The sequence below is a fragment of the Mytilus edulis genome, chromosome 2 (assembly GCF_963676685.1).
Source record: "Mytilus edulis chromosome 2, xbMytEdul2.2, whole genome shotgun sequence".
Classification (NCBI taxonomy): domain Eukaryota; kingdom Metazoa; phylum Mollusca; class Bivalvia; order Mytilida; family Mytilidae; genus Mytilus; species Mytilus edulis.
The window spans coordinates 101,765,236-101,784,472 of record NC_092345.1 but is presented as its reverse complement, the minus strand read 5'-3'; the positions used below and the strand labels follow the sequence as shown (position 1 = coordinate 101,784,472).

General features: G+C 32.0%; 2 protein-coding genes across 12 annotated transcripts in view; one reads left to right on the top strand and one right to left on the bottom strand.

Moving 5' to 3' along the window:
* The window catches only part of LOC139513733 (coiled-coil domain-containing protein 34-like), a 30,327-nt gene extending 17,848 nt beyond the window's left edge, over nucleotides 1–12,479 (bottom strand). The window contains exons 1-3 of one of the 3 annotated variants that reach the window (XM_071302491.1): nucleotides 12,337–12,479; nucleotides 1,133–1,396; nucleotides 253–785 (exon numbers count right to left, since the gene is read on the bottom strand). In XM_071302491.1, coding sequence (XP_071158592.1) covers nucleotides 253–785; nucleotides 1,133–1,380 — 781 coding nt within the window. In that variant the 5' untranslated portion in view covers nucleotides 1,381–1,396; nucleotides 12,337–12,479. The remainder of the gene's footprint in view (nucleotides 1–252; nucleotides 786–1,132; nucleotides 1,397–12,336) is intronic. The other 2 variants (XM_071302490.1, XM_071302488.1) reach the window with 2 other exon arrangements.
* Nucleotides 12,480–12,624: 145 nt separating this feature from the next.
* Nucleotides 12,625–19,237, top strand: part of LOC139513727 (dynein heavy chain domain-containing protein 1-like) — a 109,242-nt gene continuing 102,629 nt past the window's right edge. For all 9 annotated transcript variants that reach the window (XM_071302482.1, XM_071302480.1, XM_071302477.1 and 6 more), the window contains exons 1-6: nucleotides 12,625–12,730; nucleotides 15,699–15,871; nucleotides 17,154–17,255; nucleotides 17,579–17,666; nucleotides 18,079–18,180; nucleotides 18,933–19,103. In XM_071302482.1, the coding sequence (XP_071158583.1) occupies nucleotides 15,714–15,871; nucleotides 17,154–17,255; nucleotides 17,579–17,666; nucleotides 18,079–18,180; nucleotides 18,933–19,103 (621 nt within the window). In that variant the 5' untranslated portion in view covers nucleotides 12,625–12,730; nucleotides 15,699–15,713. The remainder of the gene's footprint in view (nucleotides 12,731–15,698; nucleotides 15,872–17,153; nucleotides 17,256–17,578; nucleotides 17,667–18,078; nucleotides 18,181–18,932; nucleotides 19,104–19,237) is intronic.

Genomic DNA, 19,237 nt, shown 5'->3' with positions numbered 1-19,237 from the left:
TTAACAATAATTCCTTTTTAGTTGGTCTTAGTCATGTTTGATGTAATTAACAACACTAGCATAACAAGTAAGTGAAAATACACACTTTTTTTATTAACTGACAGCTTCCTTACAGTAATTTTCAAAGCAGTATTATTTTCTTTAAAAAAAAACATCCCTCAAACACCATTTTCTCGTACCCTGAGCTGAAAAAAAAAATTATCCTTGGTAACAGCCCCTCAAAACCCCAACATTGATACATTTATCACATACCTGTCAATTTTCCAGAAGTATAACCAAAACTATTTGGAACAGATTTGGGTCTGTTCTTGGACCTGTGCAACCATTCTTCATATTTATGTTGTGCGTCTATTTGTTGTTTTTTCTTTGCATGTTCTACCTCTTGTTGTCTTCGTTTCTGTTCTTTTTTTAAATCTTTTTCTTCTTTCTTTTTTCTTTCCATCCACTCATCATAATTACCCTCAGCTTTAACAGCTATACGTCTCTTTTCATCTTCCTTTAAGTCTTTTTCTAATCTTTTTCTTTGTCTATCATTCTTTTTACGTAATTTTTCTTCATAACTTTTTTGTTCTAACCATTCTTTCCTCCTCTCCTCTGCTTTTTTTTCTTTCATTTCCTTATCCTGTTTTTCCTTTTCTTTAATTGTTTTTTCTTGTTTTTTTGCTCTCCTAATTTCTCTTTGTTTCTTCCTTTCACTTTTACTTTTTTGAATCAACCATTTTTCCCATGAAGATAACTGAGGATCTTTTTGTTCTGTGTATTGCGAAGAAGATTCTGATATAATGCTGAAAAAAGACAAGTAAATTATCAATTCATTTTCATATAACATGTGTATAAGGAAGTTTTTTTTCTTCAAATTTTCTAACTTTGGACTGTTGGATTTCTTTTACTTTTTCACCTCTTGAAAAAAAGTGTTTGAACTTGAAACTTGCTAAACAACAACAGTCATTGAATTTATAACTTTGAAGTGTAGGTCTGGCCAACAAAATACCAGTACACATCCTGATACTGTATAAAGTGATGCTTAACTTTTAGGTAGAATGAGGAAAACAAATTACACAAACATTATATAATATTATAAATCTGAACCAATCTTGAACATATATTTGAAGAAATTATTGCAAGGTATTACCATTTATTTTTAACGTCTTCATGTAATCTATTATCAATATCACTTCTGGTATATTGATCCCCTTCCTCTGTATGTAATTCGTCCTCACTTTCTCCCAAACTTTCATAACTGTCATGATCAAGTACTGAGGTCAAAGATGCAGTAGATCCATTGGATTCTAATGACCTAGATCTAGGCCTTGTCACCTGAGGCTCCATCCATTTTGGTTTTGTAACTGTGGCAGTGACTGGACGGGGCCTTAAACTCATCCTGGTTTGTTGTAACCTGTAAAGAAGGCTAGAAAATTGACATTTCAGCAATGAACCCAATTGCAGATAGTTGTCATGCTTATATGAAGCACAGAAACAAATAACAAATACTTACGCAAGCGTAGCAGTTTGAATTTTAATCAATTTTGATACCAGGAATATAGTCAGGGTGTTCACTATATACAGTGGAACCACAAATTTAAATTATCTACGAATAACAAATTTTCTAAAGGAAGCTTAAGGTATACAGAATTTGCCAAAATAAACAAAATTGAATATCCATGATAATGGGTACCTTCGAAAATAAATGAATCCACAGTACTTGCATTGTTTTACATAATATTGTATAAAATGTATATATTGAAAAATTTTAATAAAAAGATTAAGACAATGTAGTACATTTTAGTTATCTATTCATTCATATCATTTGTGCTGTCAAATTGAAATTGAGTTTAAATACAATTTGTTGCTTGCGATATGTGATAAGCTTATGTGGATCTGCTTTAAATTTTTTTAAAGTCTTACCGGATAGTACAATTGATTGACTGGTTATAAATAAAAATTTTAAAAAATCAGCTGAGTGATTACGCAACATCCTCAGATGAAAATCATGTAAACTGATAACTCAAACAGACGCTCAATGTCTAATTTCATGTTTTGAAAGTTAAATCTTTAAATGGTCAAAGTCCGCATTGTATTTATTACAATAAAACCATGACAGTATTAATAATATTAGTCCTAGGTTGTTCAATATTTTAATTGTCAGTCGCCATTTTACTTGTGAGACTTGAAAATCGTAAGTTGTCTCCCTTTTACCGATTTTGAAAGCGATTTGAATTTGCCCTGAAGTCAGTCCGGCCCAAAGTCGATCCAGCCAACGTGGATATGGCCCAAGTCGATCCGGCCCCATAAAAAAATATGAATAAACTATATCGATTTTGGAGGAATTTGTGACAAATTTTAACAGTATAAATGGAATTGGAAAAAAGTGTCAATAATGGATGACAACAGGTAGGTGAAGTATTGGAGTACCAGATAATAAACTATTTTAGATCGATACAAAAATGAGTGTTATATTGTGTCTGTTTGTTTAGCAGCTCCAACAGATTTAAAATATGAAGTTATTTTCCAGTTAGAAGTTATATCGGAGAAACTGGGTAGGAAACTTGAATCTTGTAGCAAATGGTTGATTGATAATAAATTATCACTTCATTTGGGGAAAACATTAACTATTCTGTTTGGGTCAAAATGTAAATTATATAAAATTCGTAACTTTGATGTTACTTGTAATAATCACACAATTTCCTTGCAAAATTGTGTGAAATATTTAAGCCTTAATATAGATAATTCTCTTTCTGGAGAAAAATTTTTGAATAATATTATTCAAAAGATAAATTCAAGATTGAAGTTCCTATACAGACAGGCAAAATGTTTATCAGAACACAATCAAGAAAGACTTTAGTAACAGCTTTAATTCAATGTCATTTTGACTATGCCTGTTCTGCATGGTATGCTGATGTCAGAAAAAAATATAAAGATAAGTTACAAGTATTACAAAACAAATGTGTTAGATTTATAAAAAACACTGGATATAGATCAAAAGTTAACCATAATGTTTTAAATAGGATTGGTTATGTTAATATTAACAAGAATGTGTCCTCAGTACACGAATGCCCCACTCGCACTATCATTTTCCATGTTTAGTGGACCGTGAAATTGGGGTAAAAACTCTAATTTGGCATTAAAATTAGAAAGATCATATCATAGGGGACATGTGTACTAAGTTTGAAGTCGATTGGACTTAAACTTCATCAAAAACTACCTTGACCAAAAACTTTAACCTGAAGCGGGACAGACGGACGGACAGACGGACGCACAGACCAGAAAACATAATGCCCCTCTACTATCGTAGGTGGGGCATAAAAATCGTGTTAAACAATTGAGATTAAACCATGTACATAATATTTATTACCACCATTGTCCTAATTATATGTATTAAAATTATACAAAGGTGAGACATTAACATCATCATTTCACACAAAATAGTGAATACAGATTCTGGGTTCCTCCAGTAAAGAGTCAACAAAAAGAAACATTTTATTTTAATGGCATACAAGATTGGAATATGTTGCCAATTAAGGTTAAAAAAATTAAGAAATTTTTTATAGTATTAATCATATTTTTATATAAATTACTTTTTATATGAATTTTTATGTCATATTAATTTGTGTGTTATCTTTTTTTGGTATGCCGAATACTATAAGCCGTTTACATGAAGGGACCCCATTGGAAACAAGCTTTAGAGCTTTCATGGGTTATCCCTGATAAAATATCAGCAAATTGTTCACTTAAGGATACTGCACTCATAAAATGCCAATATATATTTTACCATATTAAGTGTTAGTATTGTTTTTATGTATGGTATATATATTGTGTATTGTAATAATAAATATGCCTGATATTTTATTGAATAAAATATTATTATTATTATTAATCAAATCCTGATTAATCAAAGTTCTGGTTTGTGTATATAATAATAAATAATTATATTTTTTTTCAGGTAACATCATAGGCTTCTATAACACTTTTTTCAGAAATTTTAAGAACTTCAAAGAAAAACAAAGTTTGTATATCAACTTGGGGATCGTCTTGAACCGTTGTGTATGTAACTATTTGTTATTACACAAGATGAAAGACTTGTTAGGATCACAGTCAATTGAAAGTAAAATGCTAATTACTGTTGATTAATGTTGATGTCTGAATTCTTTTATATACGTTTTATTATAATTATACCCAATAATCTTGAAAACTTGTAATAAAAACATAATCAACCTAATTGTTTTGTACTCCTCTAAAGAAAATATTTTTCAAAGGCCTTTTTTATTTTTTTTACCGTACACCTTTTACATTATATTAAAATCATAAACATTTATTAATTACAAAAGTCAATTAATAAATATCTTTATTTTTATTCCTTATAAATATATTTTTTATTGGGGCCAGATCGACTTTACATATGGGCCGGATTGACATGGTACCAGATCGACATTACATATGGGCCGGATCTACCGAAAGCGTTTAAATAACCGTGTGAACCGTAAAAATTCTTGATTTTTTTAGCATGATGATAAAATGATAATAAAAAAATCAGCTGATTTTGACAAATCATGTTAATAATTTTTCAAACTAATTTGAGATGAATTCTAGTTAAATCGGCACCTGGTTAAATCGGCACTTGGTCAAATCGGCACCCAGTATAGTCAAATCGGCACCTAGTCAAATTGGCACCTGGTTAAATCGGCACTTGATGTAGTCAATTCGGCACCCATGTTAAATTTGTTTAATATATGATATGTACAAAATATAACTTTGTACAATTTATAATTTGTACAAGGTTTTTCTCGCTATTAGATTATATCATATAGTTGTGGGTTTAATTTAAGATTTAAATTATTTAATTAGCAAAACAGTGAAATTTATATTTTACACCTCAGTAATCACACTGGTTCAAACTAGATTTTCATTAGTATAAACTCTTGCATTAAATTTACTCACTATATTATTTCGCTCTTTTTATTGGATATAAACTTTTCCTTTGTTGTTAATTGTTTATTTATACTATTGCAAAGTGTTTTCTTTACATTTTTGAATTTGATATTACGTTGAAATTACCTACCCTCCCTCCCTTGTTAAATTTTTTTTTTAAATCTAATTTGGTGCCAGACTCCATTTCTACTTTTGATCATAATAAGCAGCTTTGTAGGGATAGTATTTTTTTCGATTGTAAGCGTAAGCTATTATTGATAAGTGTTAAATGGTCAAAAACCATTCAGTTTGGTGAGAGAGAATTATTGATACCTTTAGTCTCGATACCTGATTCTCCATTGTGTCCCGTTCAAGCTTTTTTGAATATGAAGTCTTTAGTTTGTACTTCTGATAAGAGTCCAGCTTATTGTTTTATAAAACATAAATTATGTGTACCTGTCACGTATAGACAATTTCAGACAATATTGAGACAGTAAATTACTGAGATTGGTTTAGATGCTTGTTCATATTCTACACATAGTTTTAGGCGAGGGGGGGCTAGCTGGGCTTTTGCAGCCGAAGTACCTACTGAATTAATTCAATTGTACGGAGATTGGAAAAGCGATGCTTATAAAAGATATTTAAAATTTTCATTAGATGATAAGATTTCAGTAGCAGAAAAGATGACGGCACATATTTCAGATGTTTTATTATAAATTTTTACAGGGAATTTCTTTGAAAAAAGGGCGACCATTGTGTCAGCGTCTATACCTAAATATGTTAGTGGAATAGATGGGTGTACAACTCAGGCCACTATTGGTCGTCTTACTGAGTTAATTTCATCTGGGAAATTAGATTTAATTTCATTAGATTTCGTTATAGTTCATGTTGGTACTAATAATATTTCTTCGTCTCAATCCGTAAATACTATTATATCATATTTCGGAGATTTAATTCACCAGTTAAAAAAGATGACATTTGCTAAGTTGATCTTTACTTCTATTCTCCCTAGACCAGTTGATCACATGAAAACTGGAGCTAAAGTTAATAAAGTTAATACTGAGTTAAAAAGATTGCGTAAAAGAAATAATTTATTATATTGTAATTTGTATAGGAGTTTCTTACTCGACAATATTCCAGATGCTTCCTTATTTGCTCCGAGAGATGGGCTTCATTTAAATTTTGCTGGTACAGAACTTTTCAGAAAAAAGATAATCAATATTATTAAGCATCAGAGTATATAAGTTGTAATGTGTTACAATTGTGTTTTTTATTTACTTCATACATGTATATTGTTTACTGTAATTATTCTTTTTTCTCTTTTCAGAGAACTTGCATCCTGAATATGATGCTGGTTTTCCTCTAACTACTCAAGATCTACATATATTTTGAGTTGGTTTGCTGTTTTGTCCTTTCATTATCTATACACATTTTGAAAGGATGGAGCTTATTTGAAGTGAGAAAAAAGAGTGATGATAGTATGTCTGGTTTTTATCATCATTATAACTGTTTTGATAGTTATTATTTTATCTTTAATTTTTTTTGGCGGCCTTGCAGGCTTGGCGGATGTTTGCCAAAAAATTTGGTTATATATCTATGTTTATGTATTTTCATTTGTGTATTTAATTATTTATGATATATTGTATTTTGTAATATATTGAAAAAATATTTATATCAGGCAATACAAATTATACCTATTGACTTCCTTTTATTTCACCCACTTGATAATTGGTTTAATTTAAGATTTAAATTATTTAATTAGCAAAACAGTGAAATTTATATTTTACACCTCAGTAATCACACTGGTTCAAACTAGATTTTCATTAGTATAAACTCTTGCATTAAATTTACTCACTATATTATTTCGCTCTTTTTATTGGATATAAACTTTTCCTTTGTTGTTAATTGTTTATTTATACTATTGCAAAGTGTTTTCTTTACATTTTTGAATTTGATATTACGTTGAAATTACCTACCCTCCCTCCCTTGTTAAATTTTTTTGTTTTCCGTTTATAAATTCATAGTGGCGGATGTTTGCCAAAAAATTTGGTTATATATCTATGTTTATGTATTTTCATTTGTGTATTTAATTATTTATGATATATTGTATTTTGTAATATATTGAAAAAATATTTATATCAGGCAATACAAATTATACCTATTGACTTCCTTTTATTTCACCCACTTGATAATTAAAATATGACAGAAATATGCGAAACAAAAGCTGGTGTTACATTGTGTTTTCACTATGTACTTGATTAAAGTTATTTATTAATTGAAAAGAAAATTTATCTATTTTTACAGCTTGATGCTTTTTAACAAAATAAATCATGATCGAATTTATACATTTTTAGAAATATCTATTTATATTTGGGACTATTATGCTAGTATACTTAAATTACTAACTTAGCATAATAGTCCCAGTCCCATATATTATATCAAATATTATTGGATGCCGAATTGACTTTAAATAGTGTAACGTTGGTAGCCTATATATATTAACTAAGAGACAAGCCATGTGTACTGATTAACATACTTTAATATAATGCTCGAGCTAAGTAATCAACACAAATACATAAAGCAATACGACGCGACCTTATCTGCTATGTCCATCAACACAACACGTGCGTGAACTCTGAACTGTATAGATATTTATGAATGAATGAAAGTTACAATATTACATCTCTTCTTTTCTCAGATTAAACTTCTACTTTAATTAATTATATTACTGTCTGTGTAGTCATAAAATCTTTAACTGTCTGTGTAAACAAACTAAGTGATAAGATGCATAAAATTGTATCAATAGAAAATTAGAACTTTATAGTCTGTGATAAATGTAAATTATCTGGTACGCGTACTGTAATGTCAATATAATTAGTGGATCGTCTGATCAATCGGATAAGGCTATCATTACGAGTGTGAATAGTAAATTCCACAAAATCGATTTGTATCATAAATTCACAAACATATAAATCAACATCAAACCTAACTGATACATCAGAAAGAGCACAGGATTATTGTGCCTGTAACACAGCTCTTTAACGCACATAATCATCGAGATGTTTCGGTGTTTGTTTTTCTCGTGATGATCTTCTTAATGGTGTGTTTGGTATAATGTCATCATCAATGATTTCTATTTCCTCATCAGTCATTATCTTAGATTTCCCAACCTTTTTGAAGTGTGACGAATTTCGAGTTATATCTTTTTGTTGTTCGTTCGTTGCCGTAATCATACTACCCTTTTTATTCTTGATTGTTAATGGTTGAGGATTGTACGGGGTAGATAGTTTATCTTTCTTTTCCTGTTTAACTAGTACTGTATCTCCAACTGTAAAATTAGGTACTTTTACTGAATGTTTTTTCTCGAAGTATAATTTCATTTTACTTTTGTTCTTGTGGTCTTCTTTTCGAACTTCACTGTCGTCTTGGTCATTTGTTGAAATGTTCGGCATTTTTGTATTGATTTTCCTTCCAAATAAAAGTTCCGCCGGGGACACGTTAGTTGTTGAGTGTGGTGTTGCTCTATAATTGCGAAGAAATGTGTGTATTTCTTGTCTCCAACTACGATGTTCCGTTTGAGCTGCACGAATTGCTTTTCCTATAGTTCTCATGAATCTTTCACTTTCAGCGTTAGCGCGAACCCATAACGGAGTTATTTTGCGGTGCTTAAAACCCATGTTATCTGCATTATTTCGGAACTCTCCTGAATTAAACGGCGGTCCGTTGTCTGTTTTCAGTTCTTTCGGTATTCCAAAAATTGAAAAAGTTTTGTCTAATAGCGGTATGACGGATTTTGCGGTTAAACTGGTTAAGGTTTCTATTACAGGATACCTTGAGTATTCATCAATTATTACCATAACGTAATATCCATTCGGAAACGGTCCACAAAAGTCCATGCTGAGATTCTCCCATACATTATTCGGTATCTCAGACATTTGTAACGGTTCGAAAACATTTTTCGGGGTTGACGCTAAACATGGTATACATGATTTACACGTTTGTTCTACAAGTTTGTCTATTCCAGGGAAGTATACCTTTTCACGTAACAACTGTTTTGTACGTACTATGCCCTGGTGCCCTTCATGTGCAAGGTCAATTACACGCATCTGTAAATCTTTCGGAATGACAATTCTATTATCATGAAGTATGATCTCCATATCATTAACGGGAACGACTGTTAATTCGTATCGTAATCTTGAGAATGTATCAAGCGTGTTACTCTCATGCTTGTCCCACCTGTTTGATTTTAATGCAGTAATAACAGTTTGTAGATCTTTATCTTTTTGTGTACTGTCAGCTATTTCATTAAGGGTCATTGCCTTCGGCACAGCGTTGTCAGTTAAGTATCGGACATATTCTTCAGCTAATTGAGAATGTTTACATGCGATTGATGTATTCGGGGTCGGATGTCTTGATAAATAATCAGCTGCGTTCACCTTTCCTGGTTTGTACTGTACTTTGAAATTATATCCCTGTAATCTTAATCTCCATCTTTCAATGCGTGCTGGTGTTTTTGCCTTTGGACTATTGAATATAGTTTCAAGCGGTTGGTGATCGGATACCAATGTAAATGATTGTCCGTACAAATAAAGGTGAAAATGTTCAATTGCCCATACAATTGCTAATGCTTCCTTTTCTGTTTGGGAATAGCGTGTTTCAACGTCTGTCAATGATCGGCTTGCATATGCGATTATTTTCCCATTTTGTGTTAATAATCCAGCTAATCCAACGGGACTTGCATCTACTATCAACATTGTTTCTTTGTAAGGGTCAAAGTACGACATCACACGGTCAGCAACAAGTTCATTCTTTAGCTTGTCAAATGATTCCTGTTGTTCAGATGTCCATTCCCACTTGGAATCCTGCTTTGTTAATCTGAGGAGCGGTTCGGTAATAGTTGAGTAATTTGGAATGAAACGTCCTACATAATTGGTCATTGCTAGGAAACTACGAATTTCACCAACGTCTTTTGGTATTGTTGTGTTCCTGATAGCGCTTATTTTTCTTGGATCGGCTGATATGCCATCTGCACTGAAAATGTGACCATAGAATTCAAGTTTGTTCTTATTAAATTCACATTTTGCCTTATTTAATGTCAAGTTCTTTTCTTTAAGTCGTGCAAATAGTTTTTCCAATCGTTGATCATGTTCGTCCTGGTTCCTTCCAAATACGATTATATCATCGGATATATTTCGGACTCCATCTAATCCTTCCAGTGCATTACTCAGTGTGTTTTGGAATAACTCTGCGGCTGATGAAACACCAAAACTGAGTCGTTTGTATCTACGTAATCCTACGTGTGTCGTGAAGGTTGTGATGTTCCGTGATTCTTCGTTTAACTCCAATTGATGATATCCACTTCGAAGGTCCATTTTCGAAAATACTGTAGATCTGTTTAAATCTAAGATCATGTCATCGAGTGTTGGTGTAATATGACGTGAACGCAAAATAGCTTTGTTCGGTTCTCTCATATCCACGCATAATCGAATTTCGTTCTTGTTTTTCGGTTTAGGGGCCACAACTATCGGGGACACCCAAGGTGTTGGTCCATCCACCTTTTCAATTATATCCTGTTTTTCGAGTTTCTCGAGTTCTGCTTCTACTTGTTTGCGAATGTGAAACGGAATACGCCTATGAGGTTGAATTACAGGTTTTATACTTCCATCAATATGAATTTTCACTTTTTCATCTTTTAATTTTCCAATTCCATTGAACACATCGCTATATTTATTGCATAATATTTCATGTTTATCTGCTACTGAAGAAATGACTGGCACTATGCTTAAGTCAACAGATGTCTCGTAGCACAATAAATTCCCGTATCTTCCTTTCATCACATACACCGGTGCGGTTGTTATTTTATGGTCAGTCTCTATTGTAGCGTGAAATTTTCCATTAATTTCAAGTTTTTATCTGAACCATATGCGAAGACTTTAGTGTCGGCGTGAGAAAGTTTGGGTTTACACTTGATGTTCTCGAATGTGCTTTCATCAATAACATTAATACTTGATCCTGTGTCAATTAAAATATCCACATTAGAATTATTGATTTTCACGTTGATTTTCGGTTGTCCTTTCTGTACTTTATTCACAGTATTTTCTCGTAATCCAAAAACGTAACCATCGTCAGAACTGCTATCACGATCATCATCATGTTCGTAATTGTCAACTTTGTTTACTTTTCTTTTAAAAGTGCTAGTTCCATCCATACGTTTGGATCTACATACAGAAGCGAAATGATTCAACTTTTTACATGAGTTGCAACTTTTTCCAAATGCCGGACACTTGTTTGCATGTGGAAAATCACCTCCACAGTTTCTGCAAGTATTCTTTTTCTTTACGTTGTGGTCAGTTTGTGTCTGTAGAAATCTTGGTCCGTTTCTACGTTTTCCAACTCCTTTTCTCACAGCATTTGCGGATTGTTTGTCTGATTGTTCAATTTCCGTTGCATGTTTTTCCGAAAGTTCTAACGCTCTAGCTGATGAAATTAATCCTTCAAGGGTCGTGTCTTCCCGAAGAGCCTTTCGTCTTAGTCTAGTTGAATGACAACCTTGGATAATTTGCGATTTTACTTCTTTAGATGTTTCCGTAAATTCACAGTTTACAGCTAGCTGGCGTAATCTCGTGTGAAAACTGTCGATAGTTTCATCAGATGTTTGTTTGGCTTGTCTAAATTTGTAGATTTCATATTCTGTATTCTTTTTCGGAGCAAAGTAAGCGGTTAACTTGTGTTTAGCGGCAGCAAAGTCTTCTCCTGTATTGTCAAGGGTATCAAAGACTTCGTTGACATCTTCTCCAGCGTAATGCAACAAGAGTGCTCTTTGTCGTTTGCTGTCCTTTATGTTTAAACCGATGAATAAATTTTCAAGTCTACTTATCCATTTACGCCACCTTATTTCAGCATTATTCTCATGTACCGGAAAACTCGGAAAAATTGGTAAAGATGCAGCCATGGTTTGATTATCAGTGTCACTAATTATTAAATCCATTGAAATACATTTTTAACATTTCCAACTTTTGTTTTTATCCTCGTCGCCAATGTTACAATATTACAAATAGGTGCCGATTTGACTAGATGCCGATTTAACCAGGTGCCGATTTGACTTTTTCTATGGGTGCCGATTTGACCAGGTGCCGATTTGACTTGTACCCTTTGAGATTAATCATGATAAGGATATAATTTTGACCAATCACGATAACATTTAAACCAGATTGACGCTAACGTTAGCTGAAGATGGTCGTTTGACGTCATACAGTAATGGGCATTCATACTCTCTGAAATTGATATTTTGACGGCAAGATTATGGCTTGCATAAATTTGCAATTTATATGTACTATATCATTTTAGACTGAAAATTTTTACTTGTTTGCAATGAGACAGTGGATCATTCTGGATATTCTCTTAAATGAATTAATGCTAAATTATGGCTACCTATTTTCGGTTGTTGCAGGAAAATATGATTTCAAATTTCTTCTTTTTCAATGTTTAAAGAATTTATCTTTTGCCTTTCTGTACTTCGCAAGTCAAAACTTAGATTTTCATCTGGCGCTAGGGTAAACAGGAAGTGCAATTTCGCAGCGTCTAATTGGATTAAATTTTGAAATAACACTCAGGATTAAGAAAAATTATTACGAAATAAATGTTTTCAAATTAATACCTTCAATGCATTCAGAGAACTCTAACGAATCTACAATATATAGATAAAAATAATATTCACTTCTACCCTGTAAATTTAAAATTTTAAACATGGCGACCTGACAACAGACGCGAAAATTTAACAACAAGAACAATATCGATAGGACAATTTACCTTGTTCTATGTTTGGGTACGAATTAATTAATGAAATGATATGACCCCCACATGAAAACATATTTCTGGTGTATTGTAGAGTAAATTTACTCAAATCTGACAGTGACAAGCACCTGCCATGACATTGGCATTGCCACTTTATACTTTCATGACTTTATAGTACTATAGTAAGGACTATTCTTCCAATACAATACATTACAGATCTTCTAGTTGAGTAGTATCTCGCTATTGCCAATACTGGATGTGACATCTGAGGTTCAAGTTAAAAATAGTCTGATGATGCGACGGACTACATCTTATCGCTATATGTCTGCCATTACTTATAAACATCAGAAAAGTTCCCGTAAAATTTCAAAATCATAACACAAAATATATGACGCTATAACAGGGATCTCCATGGATGAAAATTGAACCATGGAGGAACTTTCACCATTACAAACCTTGTCTACGCTGTACAGTGTAGCGCGATCGGAAGTATTTTATCCCTCCATACAAGGAATGGTGAAAATGCTAGTTCATTGCTTATTTAAATTATATTTATTTGAATTTTCATTATAGAATTAGAAGTATCAATATTTTCATTTATTGCCGTTTTTAACCATTCAAATGCAAAGTCATCATGGCCCCCCCCCCCCCCCCCCCTTAGTCGAGAATGACCAAAAGCTGTCATGAAGGTCCCCATGCAGATTTCTTTTATTTTTGGTAATTGTTATGGGGGTTAAAAATCATCTAATGTGGAGCTTATTTTTCGTGGACACTGTCAAATTCAGAGCCCATTACTGGTATGGCTGATTTGCAGCAACAACAAAACAATTCGTACGGGTTATGTAAAAGGTTAAAGAGATTTGTAAAGCAAACGTCGACAAATGAAAAGGTTTTTAATGACTATCTGGAAAAATTGATGCTCTGCAACATGAGGCGCAACATGCATCTTTCGAGTCTGAATAGAAACCGGAAACGCGGATGTATAAATTTGATTGTAATATACGAAATGAATTCAGAATTTAGATACGATATTTCTTTACAGGAAATATTTAAGTTTTTACTTTTAAACTTTTAAAGTAATTCTAAATTATCGTTACAGCAGTACTCGATTTATTTACGATGAAATAATATTTACTGTTTTGCGTCTTATTTTGTACTTCTTAAAAAAGGGGGATGCTGATTGCGTAAGTCAAAATAAAGCACGTGTTCGACTTGTTAAACTGTTTTCTTTGTAACTGGATTAATTTATTAATTTATTTATTTAATCTAAATGATCATAATCATTTGCTGAAACTTAGTTGATTACTTCGACAAATGGATCGTCTATCCTCAGATAGTATTCTCCTGTTTGGTTTGTTGATCTACCTGTACAAGCTCAGGTACAAGTAATTAGTGATCTTAATCCGGATATCCCTCAGGCGTTAGAACTGTATTGGATTATAACATAAAAAGCCTAAGGGTTATGCAATTACATGCATTTGATTATAATTGATAAAAAAAATGGCGTCGGGCTACAAAAAACGATGAAGTTTTGAACGATGGCGGAAGACAATTTAACGATGGCGCAAGACAATTTAACGATGGCGCAAGACAATTTAACGATGGCGCGAGTCATTTGACGATGGCGCAAGACATTTGAACGATGGCGGGGCTCCATCGTTAAACAGGCCATGGAGATCCCTGCTATAATGGAAAAAGATTGTTGTTTGACATCAATAGTTCAAGTGCGGAAGATTGTCCTGGGGAGATTTCCAAATTATAGCAGTAAGGTGGCATGCTTCAATCTTCAGCTCTACCCCTGCTGAATATGGGGCCATACATAAAAAACAGATGTTCGTTCCATTCTTGTTTGCCCCCTGTCACGTCCACACCACATTGTTTGCACCTGAGATATGTTCCCACCCTGGATCTGTTCAAAAAAATATTTCATTTGCTAAAGAAAGTTGACATAAGTTGGGAATGGTAATTTTTAAACTGTCTAAACTGTTCAATACATTATTGAAAACCTAAACTTCTTTTGATAATTTGATAAACATTTTTTTATATGCATTTAAAAACCCAACTAATAATTCAACTGATAATTCAATAAAAATTTGGTGCAAATGGACACGGCAGGCATTTGTGTTTTGGAGCGTACAGACCTGATACCCCCTTTTTGAAAGCATCTGGTTGAGTGCTATTCAGCTGAATAAATGTGATCAGCAATATATCTATTTTTCTGCCATAGCTGGACTTCACAAAGTTTCCCTTACAATGTGTTGGTCACAATAAAAATGCCTGATGCCACAAAGGAAATGTGATCATGGTGATTTTTGTATGACACCAATAGTTCAAATGTACCAGATTCTGAAATAGCAATATTAAAAGTTTATTATCTACATGTACATATATAGTTATCTTGTGTCATTGTAAATTCATTCCATTATAAGCAAATTTGTGTCACAGTTAATTTCGTACCATTCCAAACTTATGTCAAATGTTGTTTAATGCTGAATATAAATTTCGCAAGTCTGTAAAAAGTATATAATTTAAAAGTCAAAATGACAAATTTATAGCTTATTGTTCCCTGCAGGCTCTGTTCAAATATATATATAACAAAATACAAACATAAGCCTATCAGATTCATGTCCCGTTATACTTTTTTCGAACACATTCACAGGATACATGTACTTATTTTATAATTTCATCAACATAAGATATATGCAAACTATTACATAATAGATAATACATTATATTAATACAGTTTAATTTTGTTTTTGCCTGCAATGAATGAGTTACACTTACAATGTAATATGTATTAAAGCATTAACAGAAGTTCATGTTGTAAAAGTTTTAGACAAACATGCTGGTAGTATATGAACAAATACGGTACAGTATGAAATTGGTTTTTGCTTATTTCTTTTTAGTGAATTTTATATAAACTTTTGTTTATGATGATGCTTAATTGTTGTCTTAGAATATTGCTGTTGATCTATATATAACATTTTTTTATTTGCCAGACTTAACAGGTAGCCATGACTTCTAAGGTGGACATGTCCTTAGAAAAAGGGACAACCCCTTCTCTTCCTGCTTTGAGGGAAGGACAAAGCAGTTTGATAGCACCCCTGCATGGTCCACAATCAGTCACACCTAGACAGAAAGCATCACAATGGGCACTAGAAACAAGACACAGGTTTGTTGGAAAAGATAAGGTTTCCTTGATACCAAACATTACACAACTAATTATAAATTATAATACTTTACGTTACAAAGTTTTTAAAATTGGTTTTCAATTTTATTTGAATATGTCACATATAATGGGCAATCACTATTAATATGAGGTCACAATGTATAAGTTCATAGTCATTATAAGTAACTTAGGATCTATAGACAGAAATTTACAATGCAAATGGAATAAAAGTTTGAAGGATAAATGGTTAAATCAATTCCAGGACCAAGTTGCATGGGATTGGAGCTTACTTTTTAAGATTTTGACTAAAGCTTGATGTAGTATCATATTTAAATTTTCATTATATATATGTTGTTTTATTTGTAAAATTAGTCATAATTAGTGTTGTCAAATCGTACACTTTTGCCTAACCAGTTACTCTGATAATCGTTTGACCGATTAACTGGTTAACAGGTAGTTTAAGTTGATAGTACGCTACACATAGATATAAGATGTGGTATGCCTATCAATGTGACAACCGTACATCCATGTCATAAATTTACGTTTTTATGATACGATGAATCGATGTTTGTCCTTTGATATTATAAGGCTTGTTTAAGAGGATTCCTGGCGAAGTTCCACTTTTAATAATCAAATACACCATATCAACTATGGCGTTTGTACTACATGTAACTTCAGATTGAAAAAATATTAAAAAAAAAAAACGTCTTGATATCGTAGAATTGGATATGTTTGAAACCGAAGATTCTATCATTTTCTCTTGTTGTCTACGAAAATCATGTGGAGTGTTTTAATATGACATAATGAAGTAAATCGTAAAATTTAATCATATTACTGATTTAAAGTTACTGATAAAAAAACATGTATACTAATTATGAATTCTTTAGATCTTGCCCTGAGCTGATAGATAAGTTTTACTTAATTTTATGTTTTTTGGATTAACATTAGCAATTTATATACTGGACAATTGATCTGTCAAATTAATTACCATGACGTCAATTTTTAAATAAAACATAACTATTTAATGATTTCAATACTTATTTCTTGTCTAAATTTTAAATGCGTATCCAAAAGTGTCAAAATAATCAACTAATTGATGCTGGCCGCGTATTGGTAGTAGAAGTAGAGAAGAAAATACAAATTTATATCAAAATATATCAAAATTGAAAAAAGTCTGGTTAACCGGTTAATGTTTTTGGTATTCGATATTCCGGTTAACAGTTGACAACACTAGTCATAATTGAAATATGAATTAGAGTATAACTAACAGATTTTCTTTTAATAGAATCAACAAGTGTATGGAGGCTAATGAAGTGAAGAAAGAAGATGTTTTAATGTTAAAGAAAGACCTGGTGGCAGTTTTTATAACTGCTTTACAACAAGACAGGTAATAATATTTATACAACCTTGAACTATGACCTGTATATATACCTACGTCTTGTCAAAGAGGTAATGGCTTTAATAAGAAATATTTTGATGTGTTAACAAGTGATATTATTGAAAGATTATTAATGATATGACATTTACACAAATTGATTACTTTCAGATAAACATATCTGCTTTTGTATTTTACTACAATGTACCAAGTATGAAATAAACAAAACAAATTAAAATGACGTAATATTTACTTAATTATATTTTTAAATGATTTAAATGTGAATTCATGTTTAATTATTAATACAGAGTTAATACAATATTTATGTGTTGTAGTCGAGATTCCTGGGTTTATCTCCATGAAGTTTTAGGAATTGTAGAACCTTATAAAGTATATCTCGAGAAGTTTGACCTTAAAACAGAAGTAAGTTGTATTTTATATGGTAGATAGAAAGATATAACAAATAAGTGGAATTATAACCTTTTTCACATTTCAATAATACAGAACATACAAGATGATTTAGAGAAAGGCATCCTTAATGGTAACCTTGCTAGTGTGTTTTTGTTTTTTTTGCCAATGAGTTAAGAGCTTGTCCATGAGAAAACCATGCAATATGCCAAAAATTCGTCCGGAAGCTAGTTTCGAAATATAATGTTATGTGACATGTATCTGGAAGGGTTAAAGCTTGACTAAGTACAAAGATGTAGGAAGTTCAAAAGCACCATTTATGACCATTGTCACAAGGAAATGGGAATTGAAAGAACATTCTACAGATAAAAAAACAGTGCCACCAGTACCACATAATTAAACCGTTTTCAATATTTTTTTATTTCAGATGTACCATTACATAGAGAGACTGATTCACCATGCTGACAACAACAAAGAAAAACTTTTTGATCTACAGTTAGCAGATTCCTTGTCAAAGATATTCTCAAAGGTATATTTATTTCTCTGAGCTGATATATATTGAAAGTTGGTTACTTAATGGCCATTAGCAAATATTTCATAATGAGAAAAAATTTACAACAAATACAAAACAAAGGTCCTGTTATAGGAGCTGCAACAGATGAAGGTCGTAAATTTGGACTGACACAAGAAAATTGGTATTATATTGGATAGGGACAGGTACGGATATTTGGTCTTACAACAGGCCACCTATGGACCTCTGAATATGCTTTAACATGCAAATGCATGGGGATTCTCTGTCTGAGCTGATTCCTTGTTGGTTATGTTCTCACAGTTAACCCACCCTATCTGAACTGATACATGGTCATTAACATTGTCACAGTTAACTTCTCTGAGCTGATTCCTAGTCAAAAATATTTCTACCAATAACTTATCTTTTTGAATTAGTTTCTTGTCAAAAATAGCCCTACAGAAACTGACCAGTCTAAACTTCTGATTCCTTGTCAAAAACATTCATCCAAATATTAAAAACAAGCATACATGTACCATTAGTATGAAAATAAGGAGATGTCTGTATCAACTATCTACTAAAAACCAAGTTTTGAACATTTTACCATAAAATATACATATACATTTGATTATAAATAAGTTTGATTCAATGTTCAAAACATCTTTACAGACAGAGGAAAAGAATATTATCAACTATTATAATTAATGCACATATAATCCAATTTATCCAATTTCTGTAACATTTTTTAGTAATTTTTTGTATTTTATTTTTAGGAAGTAGATAAGATTCGACAAATTGGAGCCTTTCCTGCGAGGAATTATTGTGCTGTACCTCCAGCTCCAGTTATGAAGATCAGTGCTGGTTCTCCCAAAAAGTCAATGCAATCACCCAGGGCATATTTCCAGCTTCCTGATGGAACAAATCCGTATAAAACTCATGTTTCGGTAGGTTGTCCTTAAGTTTTGTAACTTCTTTGTATAATTGTAATGAATTATAAAAGGACCAGAAGAAAACTCTTCATGTTTGTTATATTGAGAAAAATGATTAGGAAAATAGAAAACAGTCCCCTTTATGCAAT